This window comes from Rattus norvegicus, chromosome 12 (genome assembly GCF_021556685.1).
Source record: "Rattus norvegicus strain SHRSP/BbbUtx chromosome 12, alternate assembly SHRSP_T2T, whole genome shotgun sequence".
Taxonomy (NCBI): domain Eukaryota; kingdom Metazoa; phylum Chordata; class Mammalia; order Rodentia; family Muridae; genus Rattus; species Rattus norvegicus.
In genome coordinates this window covers 33,873,396-33,886,276 of record NC_141545.1, presented here as the reverse complement: position 1 = coordinate 33,886,276, position 12,881 = coordinate 33,873,396, and the positions used below count along the sequence as shown (strand labels likewise).

General features: G+C 43.7%; 1 protein-coding gene and 2 non-coding genes across 3 annotated transcripts; all 3 read left to right on the top strand.

The window, feature by feature from the left end:
• Positions 1 to 2,422: 2,422 nt before the first annotated feature.
• Positions 2,423 to 12,204, top strand: Cct6a (chaperonin containing TCP1 subunit 6A). The gene is given in 14 exon segments (NM_001033684.3): positions 2,423 to 2,577; positions 3,206 to 3,269; positions 4,016 to 4,150; positions 4,733 to 4,906; positions 5,329 to 5,432; positions 6,088 to 6,198; positions 6,380 to 6,539; positions 6,617 to 6,699; positions 8,931 to 9,027; positions 9,282 to 9,429; positions 9,976 to 10,109; positions 10,973 to 11,075; positions 11,583 to 11,655; positions 11,738 to 12,204. Coding segments are annotated over 14 exon segments (1,596 nt in total). The 5' UTR covers positions 2,423 to 2,440; the 3' UTR covers positions 11,811 to 12,204.
• Positions 4,474 to 4,608, top strand: Snora22c (small nucleolar RNA, H/ACA box 22C). Its single transcript, XR_015635013.1, has one exon. It is a non-coding gene; the product is annotated as a small nucleolar RNA SNORA22 (small nucleolar RNA).
• Positions 9,479 to 9,608, top strand: LOC134478781 (small nucleolar RNA SNORA15). The gene has a single exon (XR_015635015.1). It is a non-coding gene; the product is annotated as a small nucleolar RNA SNORA15 (small nucleolar RNA).
• Positions 12,205 to 12,881: the final 677 nt, after the last annotated feature.

The following is a 12,881-nucleotide window of genomic DNA, read 5'->3' as shown; positions in this document are numbered from 1 at the left end:
ATATCAGAATAAATTTGACCCAATGGGAAATTGGTGAAATAAATTATGATGTAGTCATTTAGTGAATTAGGCCACTGTAAAAACAAAACAAAACAAAAAACAAAAACAACAACAACCAAAAAACAAACAAACAAACAAACAAAAAAAAAAACCAAGCCATGTGGTGGCACTCACTTTTACAGCACTCAGAAGGCTAAGGCAGGTGGATCTCTGAGTTTGAGGCCAGCCTGATATACAGACTAAGTTCCAGGGCAGACAAGGCTACACAGAAAAACCATGTCTCAAAAAAACAAAACGAACAAAAAAACAAACAAAAACAGTCTAGTCAGATGTGGTGACGCTCTGATATCCCCTGTTGAGAATGACAGTCACTGGGACATACATAGTTCAGAGGTTAAGCTCCCACCCAAAATGTGTAAGCTAGGTCTAGTGGTGTATGCCTGTACTGCCTGCATTTAGGAGGTAGGCAGATCGAGCAAGGGGGGTGGGGGGGGCACAGCGGTTAAGAGCACAGGCTGCTCTTCCACAGGTCCTGTGTACCACACTCAGCACCTAACATGACAACTCACAACTGTAGCCCTAGGAGGCCTCTTCTGGTTCGCAGATATACACACAGACAGAATGCCTATGTACATGAAATAAACAAACAAATAAATAGGAGGAAGGTAGAGGCAGAAGGATCAGGAGTTCAAGGCTAACCTTGTCTGCATAGTGAGACCTCGTCTCAAAAAGAAAACAAGCCACAAACAAAGAAAAAGCAGCTCCAATATATGCTTCGCTAATGTTTTAGGGAATATTATATTATTTCCAGTGTCAGCATTGAGTTTTCCTGGGCAGTCTTGAGTTTTCCAACTCGATCCAACATTTTCTTGCCCTGTTCTCTACTTTGTAAGCAGACGACTGACTCTGCAGTCTCCCTCTGCCTCGTTTTACCAGCAGTGATGATGAAACTGCCAAGTGGTCTACAAACGTAAACACGAGTCTTCTGCATGCCAAATATCATATGCACAGCTTTTGTGATCTCTCAAATCTCCAAACCTACTTTAAACATTATACTTAGTGTAGCCAGAATAGCAAGAGGTTTGGGAATGTCAGTCCGATGACTGGTTAGTTCTTTTTCCTTTTTAAATTTTCTGTATTTCGAACCTATACACCTGTTAAACCTTCTGTTTTCTTTGGACAGGGTCTCACTACGTAGCCATGGTTGGCCTGGAACTTGCTATGCACACCAGGCTGGCCTTGAAGGCACAGAGATCTGCTTGCCTCCCATGTTCTGGGATTAAAAGCATATGACACTACGCCTGGCTATGTATCGTTTCTGTAATGAGTATCACACAGATGTTGAGGGGAATGAGAATTTCTTATTCCTATCAAAATGGCAAAGCCTTCAGTATAGCTCAGTAGAATACATCCAACGGCATTATGAGTTGTCATCTGTGTGGAGAAGTGACTCAAAAAAATTCAGCACGTATCGTATCTATACCTAAGTGCCCAGACATACTGGCAGGGGAAACATCTATACGCTTAGTTGGTTTTGGTTTTGTTTTTGTTTTTGTTTTTTAATGTTTAAAGGAATGCTTTCAAAGACTGGGTACCACTGTCCAGCCATATTTGAGTTTTTAGCAGGCTTAGTTCATAACACATTGGAGGTTGAGGCAGGAGGATTGCTACGAGTCCGAAGCTAGACAGTGAGCTGTCTAGCCGGGACACAGAGTGAATCTTTGTTTCATATTTTTAAAAATTAAGAAAACAAAACTGCCTCAATGACCTGGGCCCTAAGAATAGACTGATTCTTGAGGCTCCTCAACGCCCATCGCACCACTCCTAAAGCCATCTAGTACTTTCTGCCTAGCAATAATGCTCCCGTCAAACTCCGGGATTTTTAAATGACCAGGGTAGAGGGGAAGGGTCCATTTTCTGTGTTCCCACATTCACGGATAAAAACAGGCAAGACAAATGAACCTGGGAAACCTCGCGAGAGTGTGAGGGAAGCATCCCGGAGTCCAGTAGCTAGAGACACCCCGCAAATAGAGGCCGACACCTCTGCTTCCTGTCACGCCCAGTCGAGTGCCGAGGTCGAAGCATCCCTCACACACGAGCAGTAGTGCTTTTCCTGCAAAACTGGCCGCGCAACCGCCACGCCGTAATCCTTAAAGCGCGGAACCGCAACGTTGTGAGGCGAGCACAACGGAACCTTAGAATTCGGAGTGCGGATTACCGGAGAACAAGTTTCTCGGATGCGCAATGACGTCGCGACTTGGCGTGTGGGCGGGCCCAGAGAGACCAGCGTCAGGATAAGCCAATCAGCGGGCACCAAGAGAGCCACAATCCAATGGAGGTGCTCTGTGGGCACGCTGGGGGCGGGCCAGATGCGTAAGACTTTTCGAGAAGACCCGCATAGAGCACGTTGTTCTCGGCCTCTCCCTGAGCTCGACCAGCCATGGCGGCGGTGAAGACCCTAAATCCCAAAGCCGAGGTGGCCCGGGCGCAGGCAGCGCTGGCGGTGAACATCAGCGCGGCACGGGGCCTGCAGGATGTTCTGAGGACCAACTTGGGCCCTAAAGGCACCATGAAGATGTAAGCCCGGGCTGGCGGGCGGGAGGGCCTGGCGGGTCAATGGCCGCAAACTCCAGTCGCTGCCTCCAGGCCTTCGCACTAGCATTTTCTACAATGTTTGTGCTGCATCCCATCCAAACCACCCGGATTCGCGCCTTTCGGGGTTGCGGGTTGCACCCACTTCCTTTGGAGGAAGAGGATGGCGTGTGCACCCTTCCTGAACCCAGCCCCCCCGAGTTTACTAGGATGTAGGAATAAGACCCAAATTTCAGGAGGATCTGTTTTTGTTACCTTATTAGCCAGCAAATTAGTGAAGTTCCCTGAGACGTAGCGCTTGGATTTTTAAGTATACTCTTAGTCACGCCTCTCGTATCCGTTCCTCAAATTACGCCTGCTTTGGAGTCCTATTTCATACCCTCCTTTTGTCCCCTTTACTCCTCTTTCGCTTTCGTGGGTCTTTTCATTATGTAATTAGTCGAGGTAGAGTCTGACTGATAAGTTATGGTTTGTCTGGAACTCCCAGAGATTTGCATGACTTTAAGAGAGGGTTGGGTGATATACATCACCCCTTGGCTGCTTTGTGGAATTCTTACTTGCTTTTTTATTGGAAAGTCACATTCTTGCTCATCAATCCCTGCCCGTTTGACAGGCTTGTATCTGGTGCTGGAGACATCAAACTTACTAAAGATGGCAATGTGCTACTTCATGAAATGGTAAGAAGCTGCCGTGCTAGGTATTAAAAAAAAAAAAAAACTTTTGACCTGTTCCTTCTGGATAAAATTCTTCATCGTACGTTTCAAGCAGAAATATAGGAAGTGCTGTAGTGGGTGAGGAACTCTGTAGAGTCTCAAATGTGTGTTTGGGTCCTTGGTATTTTGTTTTGGTTTTGGCCTACTTTGTATAGTCTGGGCTAAAAAAAAAATAATAACAATAATAATTGTATAAAATGTCGCTATGTCTGCTTTAGCTAAATCTTATAACACAGCTTTAATCCCAGTACTCAACTAGATCTCGGGATTCAAAGCCAGACAGAGCTACATATGCAAAAACAGGGCAGTGGGAAAGAAAAGCAAAAATGAATGATCATCTTTTTACTCAACTGCAGGAGAAATGAAAAATCTCCTTACTTTGTTTGAGATGAGTCTCACTGTGTAAGCCTCAGTGATTACCTACTTTCTTTCCCTGAATGCTGGAATTAAAGCTGTGCGCCTCACACCAGGCTACCTTAGAGTTGTTATTTTTGTCCCTGGGATCATATTAAATTGACCCAATTACCCATTTCCCTCACCAGAACTTTCAGGTCCTGTAGTTCACATCCCAGTAAAGGGAATGACTTGAACATCCAACCAAAATGTAGCCATGCTGTGCAATCTTGAGTGGGACGCTGTAAAAGAAGCCTTTCTTATGTTTTACCCTAGGTAACCATAAGTCATTTAAGTAGTTCTTTTTCTACCTACAGCAAATTCAACACCCAACAGCCTCTTTGATAGCAAAAGTGGCTACAGCGCAGGATGACATAACCGGCGATGGCACTACATCCAATGTCCTCATCATCGGAGAGCTGCTCAAACAAGCAGACCTCTACATTTCTGAAGTACACAATGATTCATGTTTCTGAGTTGTTTCTGCTTGTTGTTTGGTGGGCTAATGGTGCTAATTGATGTGATGCTAGCTGAGGGCACACCGTAGAACGGTCGAGCTGCTTAGCTCAGAGAGCCTCTGCCTGTCTGTCACTGGTCTGAAATGAATGGGAAAAAATCACCTCTAAGTAATGATTGCATATTTTTAATGGACTAGCCTACTCTGGTTTCTTTTTTAAAATATTTCAAAATGATGTGAATTAGTTTCAGATTACCTGTAGACAAGAGAAGCAAGCTCTTACAGCAAAATGTTAGGAGCCAGTTTTGAGTTCGTGGATTGCACAGTGAACACCCAAGTGTGCTCTGTAGTTCCCTTGGCCTTGACTCTGTGCTAGAGTAAAGTCTGTTCTTTTCCTCTGCATTGAAAGGAGTACTGTGTCCTTTTAAATGTATTCAGAAAATCAGCACACCATCTTAATTGTAGTGAATAGGAGGGCCCCAGGGTGTCCCTTGAGATTACTGACTGACTGGGTTTCAGTGGTATCCTGTTGAAGATGCAGGTGTTGGCAGTGGCTTTATAGCTGTTTGGATTATAGGGTCTCCATCCCAGAATAATAACCGAAGGCTTTGAAGCTGCAAAGGAAAAGGCACTCCAGTTTTTGGAACAAGTCAAAGTAAGCAAAGAGATGGACAGAGAAACACTCATCGATGTGGCCAGGACATCTCTGCGGACTAAAGTTCATGCTGAGCTTGCAGATGTCTTGACAGAGGTGTGTATCGGCCTCGTGTGGTGCAATACATGGGGGAAGTCTGATGTAAAAACCTGTTCTAAGCGTGCATGTGTAGGCTTTTCACAGAAAGTCTGTGTAGAGGAAGGGGTTAGGGTTTTCCCTGGGCAGTAATGATCTAATCTGTCTTCAGCTTGGAAAGATGGAGTTAGTAACAGGCCAGGCTTAGGAAGAATTGACACTCCTCCAAAATGTCTCTAGTCATACTTTCTTTGGGGAACTTGTCTGCTAGTCCACAATACAGTATGAATTGTAGGGCTGAGATTGGGGACCTGTGCCACCATAAAATAGCACTTGTGGGGTTTCAGAGACAATTTTCTTAAGCCTTTTCCACTCTTCTGAACAACAGCTAAATAAAGTGTGTCAGGCTCTGCACATTAAATTTATTAATGGTTATCTCATAGGCTGTGGTGGACTCCATTTTGGCCATTAGGAAAAAAGATGAGCCCATTGACCTCTTCATGGTTGAGATCATGGAGATGAAGCATAAATCTGAAACTGATACAAGGTAGGTAAGAGAATGCTTTGAAGTGCTTTCTACCACTGAGCTGCGGGCTCCCCCCCAGCCCCCAGTCCTGAGACATGTTCATACTGGATAGGTTGCTGAGTATGGCATTTACTCTAAGTAGTATGCACTGTGGGGATAAGGGAAGGCTGTGCTGTGTTTGTGGTCAGTGTGATTTGAAATATGAACATGTATTGATACGCTTGACTACAGTGCACATCTATGAGTGCTGTGTCTGTGTATATGCCTGCATGCCAAAAAAGGGCATGAGATCCCGTTATATATGGTTGTGAGCCACCATGTGGTTGTTGGGAATTGAACTCAGGACCTCTGGAAGAATGGCCAGTACTCTTAAACTCTGAGCCATCTCTCCAGCCCTGAAAACATTTCTTTAAGGAGTTGAAGTGATCACAGTTGGATAGCCTGCTAGTTGTAGACTTGCAAGCTTGTTTTTGCCTAGGTGGCCTGTCTTGTGTCTTAGAGCATTCCTTTTTCACATTTGACCTTAGGTTTAACTGAAAAGTTATTGAACGACTTTAGAAGCTAGTGGACCTGTATAAAAATTAGCACTGTAGCAATTACTTGATTTTACTTTATTATGTGTCACTTTCCCGTCTCTGTTTGCTAACAGAAGTGGGATAAATTTTCTGTTTTATAGCTTAATCAGAGGGCTTGTTTTGGATCATGGAGCACGGCATCCTGATATGAAGAAAAGAGTAGAAAATGCCTACATCCTCACATGCAACGTGTCCTTGGAGTATGAGAAGACGTGAGTGTGGCCCCTTTGGGTGGGAGGAAGTTAGCGTTTGTCTCATTACAGACAGTAATGAGACATGGGGGCTCGGTGATGTGGAGCCCACTGGTGCAGCACTTGCTTTTTAGAGCCTAATGCAGGACCCTTAAAAAGCTCATATAACATGGAGATCTCTTTTTTTTTTTTTTTTTAATAGAGAAGTGAATTCTGGGTTTTTTTACAAGAGTGCAGAAGAGAGAGAGAAACTAGTAAAGGCTGAAAGAAAATTCATTGAAGATAGAGTTAAAAAAATCGTAGAACTGAAGAAGAAAGTCTGTGGTGATTCAGATAAAGGATTTGTCGTTATTAATCAAAAGGTAAGAACTTAAAATTATGAATGAGTCTCACTTACTTTTAAGGTGACAGCGATTGAAGAATGTTTGTTTCTATGCAGGGGATTGACCCCTTCTCTTTAGATGCCCTCGCGAAAGAAGGCATCGTAGCTCTGCGCAGAGCCAAAAGGAGAAACATGGAGAGGTGAGTGGTGCCAACCTAAGAAAGTTACAATTGTTCCCTTTGTTCTTCTGCTTGCTTTCATTTTACTGGCATGTTTTAGTTCAACGGACTTGCTGATTTTTTTTTTTAATGATTTATTTATGTATATGACTACACTGTATGTCTCAGACACACCAGCAGAGGGCATCGGATCCCATTACAGATGGCTGTGAGCCACCATGTGGTTGCTGGGAGTTGAACTAGGACCTCTGGAAGAGCATTCGGTGTTATTAACCGCTGAGCCACCTCTCCAGTCCCTGATTTCTTTATTATACAGGCATATGATGCACTTTGATCACTTGCACACTCCCTGAGTCTCTGGTTTCCTTCCCTTCCTGTTACTGCTGGCTCCTGTTAGCACATAGTCCGTTTTTAGCTGGGCACTGTGGGCGCTATGGCACACACCTTCAATCCCAGCACTGGGAGAGCAGAGGAACGGTGCTCTCTTAAGTTTGAGGCCAGCCTGGTTTACAAAGCTAATTCCAGGACAGTCAGGGTTGTTACACAGAGAAACTGACTCAAAAAAATGACCTAGATTACAGACTCTTGCTTTTACTGTGGCAGTCTTACCTTTGTAAAAATCTACATTTAAAAGCTTTTTTGTGTATGTGCAGGCTTGTGCGTACCACAGCATATATAAGGTCCAAGGACAGCTTACGGTGTCTTCTACCATGTGGATCCCAGGGGTTGAGCTCTGGTTGACAGGTCCCCAAGTTTACCATTTAATTTCACTCTATTGTCTGAGCTTGGCATTCCTCAGCCTTCTGAGTATATGGTTAGTGCCAGGAGCTGGGGAGATGGGTCTGTTATTAGAAATATATAATTGTTCTACAGAGCACCTGAGTTCAATTACCAGCACCCAAATGATGGTTCACAACCACCTGCAGCTCAGAAGTCCCCCTCTGGCCTCTGTGGGCTCACAGAAAAAAATATAAAGTACAATTCATTAACTATGGTTCCCACTGGTCATCATCTATCACTACACTATTACACTATTTTTTTCTTCTCCTAGCCTTTGACACCATCAAAAAGTGGATTGAAGATATTTGTCTTTTTCCACGTCTTTACATTTTTTATTATGATTTTATTTGTAAGAAGTCCCAGGTGGCCTCAGAAGCAAAGAGACCTATCTGTCTGCCTCTCTGACATCTGAGTGCTCAGATTAAAGGCTTGTGCCACCATGCTATCTGTATTTTTCCTGTTTATGTCTGTACCATGGGTGTTCAGTGTCCGTGGAGGTCAGTTTAGGACATTAGAACCCCTAGAACTGGAGTTAGGGAAGCTCAGTCAACCTGTGGGTGTTGTGGTTTGAGCCTCGTCCTGTGTATGAGACGCTAGGTGCTCATGGCTGCGCTGTCTCTCCTGCACATTGTTTTTATTGGTCTTAGAGAAAGCAGCTGACATGAAAAGTACACTTGTGGAATAGAGTGGAGGGGCTCAGGAGCGACAGCCTGGCGTATCTCATTCGCTTGGCATATCTTATAACAGGAAGTCAAAGGAAAGCTGGCTGGTGCTCCATTGCGTATATGTTGTCCTGTTGGTTCTGAGATTTACACGAAATTCTATGAACATTACTTTATACGTTTTATTTTTAGACAGGGTCTCAATATGAACTCACTATATAATAAACCAGGATGGCCTCCAGTTCACAGAGATTAACCCTGCCTCTCCCTCCTGAACCCTGGGATGAAAGGCAAGCATCACCATGCCCAGACATGTGTTTTATTTTTTTCAACCATGACATAAGTGAGACCTGTTTTTTCTTGCCTAGAGGAACATCAAGAAGATAGTATGTTGGATATGGTTGCACACAAACTGTAGTCCCACCACCACTCACGGAGTGGAGGCAGGCTCTTGGCCTGTGTACATGGCTCAACCAAACATTCAGTATTAAAAACTAGGAAGATGGGTTCGGTCCCCAGCTCCGAAAAAAAAAAGAAAAAAGAAAAAGAAAAAAAAAGCTAGGAAGAAGGTTCCTAAGAAATAATCTTCCCACAGAACCCCATCTGTAGTCTGGTTTCTTTGTGACTGGTATTTTGATGACCTGGCAGGGAGGTTTCAGTTGAGGTTTAATGGCCATCTACCCACTGGGTTATGATGAATGCGAAGGGGGCTGCTTTAAGATACACTCTCATGCCATTCTGAGAATCTCCTTGCTTGCACCTGATCACCGTGGCTTACTGTAATCTCCCCAATGTGTTTCACTGTTGCAGGCTGACTCTTGCTTGTGGTGGGATAGCTCTGAACTCCTTTGATGACCTGAATCCTGACTGTTTGGGACATGCAGGGCTTGTCTATGAGTATACATTGGTAAGTGTTTTCTTTCTAAGACTTTTGTTTATCAGTGGTCAAGTAGGAAACGTTAAACTCAAAATTAGATGGTTAACAATTTTATGGGGTTTGGTTGGTTGGTTTGAAATAAGTTGGCTTTTGTGTTTGTTCGGTTTAAGATAAGGTTTTACTGTATAGCTTTGGAACTCAGAGACCTTTGCCTCTGTCATAGAGTTAGAGACCGTCATGACTGTGGGTAACCTGTTACTGACAATAATTTCTCTTCTACACAGGGTGAGGAGAAGTTCACCTTTATTGAGAAATGTAACAATCCCCGTTCTGTCACTTTACTGGTTAAAGGACCAAACAAGCACACGCTGACTCAGATCAAGGATGCAATCAGAGATGGCTTGAGGGCTGTCAAAAATGCTATTGATGATGGTAAGAACCTCTCGGTATTTGAACTGTGTTCTTGTTGCTGGTCTAACAGGCATGGCTGAATACTGTGTTCTTTAGTCAGTAATTTACACAGCCAGACACCATGCAAAAGTAAAGGCTTCCGTTTAGATGGCTGATATGCTATATTGTATGGTATATCATTATCAAAAGTGAGTACAAGTAAGTGGCTAAGGCTGGTGGCTCCTGAGCTACTGATTACTGCTTATGGTAAGATTCGACCTTTTTGCTGGCTATTGATTGCTTATACTGTGGTATAAGTCTGTGCTAGGGGTATTGCCTATTGATACAGCACTTGCCTAACACAACTGAGACCTGTACCTCCATCTCTGTTACTGTAAAAACTGCATGCACGTGAGTGTGTGTGTGTCTGTGTGTGTTCACAAGCATAGTGAATTTCTAAGTTAATTACCTAATAATATATTACCTTAAAATGAGTTCTAAACTGTTGTCCCTCTTGTTTTATTTTTTATTTGGTAGGTTTTGTATCTTTCTTTGTAACATAGCATTTTCTCTTCCCATGCCCAACAGGCTGTGTTGTCCCGGGTGCAGGTGCAGTTGAAGTGGCACTGGCAGAGGCTCTGATTAAATACAAGCCCAGTGTGAAGGGCAGAGCTCAGCTTGGGGTCCAGGCATTTGCAGATGCCTTGCTCATCATTCCCAAGGTTTGAATACTTACTTAAAACTTAGTTTTGCGGGGATGGGGATTTAGCTCAGTGGTAGAGCACTTGCCTAGGAAGCGCAAGGCCCTGGGTTCGGTCCCCAGCTCCGAAAAAAAGAACCAAAAAAAAAAAAAAAAAAAAAAAAACTTAGTTTTGCGCTCAGCTTTTAGCTATGGTCAGTTGTAAATGTTAGTTTGTTCCTACAGTAGAAAACTAGCTAGTTGTGGTGGCACACGCCTTTTATCCTAGCATTTGTGAGGTAGAGGCAGGCAGATTTCAGCCAGCCTGGTACATAGTGAAGCTCGTGCCAGCCAAAGGTATTTGTCTGGATACTGCTTCAGCCCTGAGTGGGTAGAATTTAAAAGAATATCCACCCTACCACATCCTGGGACAGGCAAGTAGGAAATCTCTGTAGCTGGACAGGAGAGAGAAAAGGGGGAAACCAGCTTAGAGGTCAGACACAAATTAAGGACCACGTGGCAGGAAGGGGAGTCTTTAGTGGGCAGATTAGCACAGCTGCGTGGCACCAGCCCAGTAAACCACTGCCTAGATCAGTTGTTACTGGTCTCCAGTGGGTACTCAGTAAAGGTTAGGGTTTATGACCAGTGCTTTGATTGGCTAGGTTTGGGATGTGTCAGTTGGTCAACTACACCTCTGCCTGTTCTTCATCAGGGAACATGGATAACGGTTCTGTCTTCGGTCAAAGCATGCAACCCCACCCCTGTTTGTTTGGCAGGGGCAGGAAGGGTATGCTGCAGCTCGTGTATGGTCAGAAGACATTTTATAAAATTGGGAATACTGTTCATTTATTCTGGCTTAACCCTCAATTCTCAGTATGTCTTTTCAAGAATTAATTTGTTCTCTAGGTTCTTGCGCAGAACTCTGGTTTTGACCTTCAGGAAACATTAGTTAAAGTTCAAGCTGAACATTCAGAATCCGGTCAGCTTGTGGGTGTGGATCTGAACACAGGTGAGAATGCTGCACCTTATTTGTGGGGGTAAAACTAGATGGGGTGAAGCTGGGGCTGGGAAGGTGGATGACAGGAGGATCTTGGTGCCAGTGCTGTGTACAAAGCAGAAAGCCTGTGTCGGCAACTTATAGGAGACATTTGAGAAAGAGGGAAGTCAAAGACACATGTGGGTCAACAGCAGTGTGTGCCAAGCAGTGTGCAAATGTCTGGTAAGCAGTTGAGCATTGCTAAAGAGATCAGCCACACGTCAGACATGTTCTGGATAAGAGCAGTGATTGGAAGACTCTTGGATGACTGGTCAGGGATAAGCCATAAAGACCTGTGATCCCAGAAGAAGTGAGGCAGCAGGACTGCAGCCTGGATGCTGTCTAGGGCTGTAGTACAGAAAAACATCTTTTTAAAAAATGGTCTCAATTGGCCATTGGTTTTGTTTTAGAATTGGTAGGGTTCATAAAATAGAATGTGTTTTCTTGATAAAAAGCCTTTGGTGCTCTGGCTATTTGCAGGTGAGCCAATGGTGGCCGCAGAAATGGGTGTGTGGGATAACTACTGTGTGAAGAAGCAGCTGCTTCACTCCTGGTGAGTTTGAACTCCAAGATGACTCGGTCAGACACAGCAGTTTGGGTTGAAGTCTGAGCTGTCCTTTTCTCTTCCCTTACAGTACTGTGATCGCCACCAACATTCTCCTGGTTGACGAGATCATGAGAGCTGGCATGTCCTCTCTGAAGGGCTGAAGTCTGCCTGGGATGCTGCAGAATGCTGGGGGGGATGGTTGGGTTTTTTTTTTTTTTTTTTTTTGTCCAAGCTTCAAGTGATTTGGAAAAGAATTTTCTCTTCCTGATTGGAGAAAAGGAACAGGACATTTGGCACCTACTCAAATTATAATACTGTAAATTTTATTTAATTTTTTTTTTGCATTGAGTGAATACACTTAAAGCAGGTCTTTTTAAATCCACTGAACAAGATGTTTTCGTTACAGTGATACAAAATTACATAATAAGCATTGTTGTCTACCTTGTTCCTCAAGTGTTCTTTGAAATTTTATAATGGTTTTCTCCTAAATAAGGCATGGCGATTCCTGCCTGTAAGCCTAGCACTTTGGAAATAAAGTCAGAAGTTCTGTACCAACTCAGGCTACAGGAGACCCCAGGTCAAAAGAATAATTTTGTTGTGGATGTATTTGATGTTATCTACCCAACTCCCTGTTATACATGTAAGATTCTTGCCAGTGTAAAACACATATGGGTAATTTATGGGTTTCATAGTGTCTCTAATAAATACTTAAGAGTGAAGCTACTGGGTCATTCACACTTGAAATAACTGCAAAACTGCTTCAGAAGCTAAGCCAAATTATTACGAGGACACTGGAGGATCAGAATTCTGCGGCCCAACCCCTCCAGAAAGTATGGGAACACAAGAGGCAGAAAGTTACAAATATAACAGCCAAGAAAGACGGTTGAAGAATTAAGGGGTTGGGTGGAACACAAGGTTTTTTAAGCTATTCTTTGTGGGGGGGTTTTTTTGTTTTGGTGTTTTTTTTGTTTTTATTCTCGGAGCTGGGGACTGAACCCAGGGCCTTGCGCTTGCTAGGCAAGCGCTCTACCACTGAGCTAAATCCCCAACCCTGTGCCTCTTACCTATCAGTTTTTTTCTCACCTCTTGGTTTCTGTGTTTGATAATGTTAGGGGTGGGGTGTCTCGATATTCCACGGTGAGTGAAAGACTTGAAAGCTGGTTTTGCGATTAGTTCAACTGAAAAAGAGGAAGACATCTGAGGAGAGAGATGGCTAAACTACCTAGAAGTAC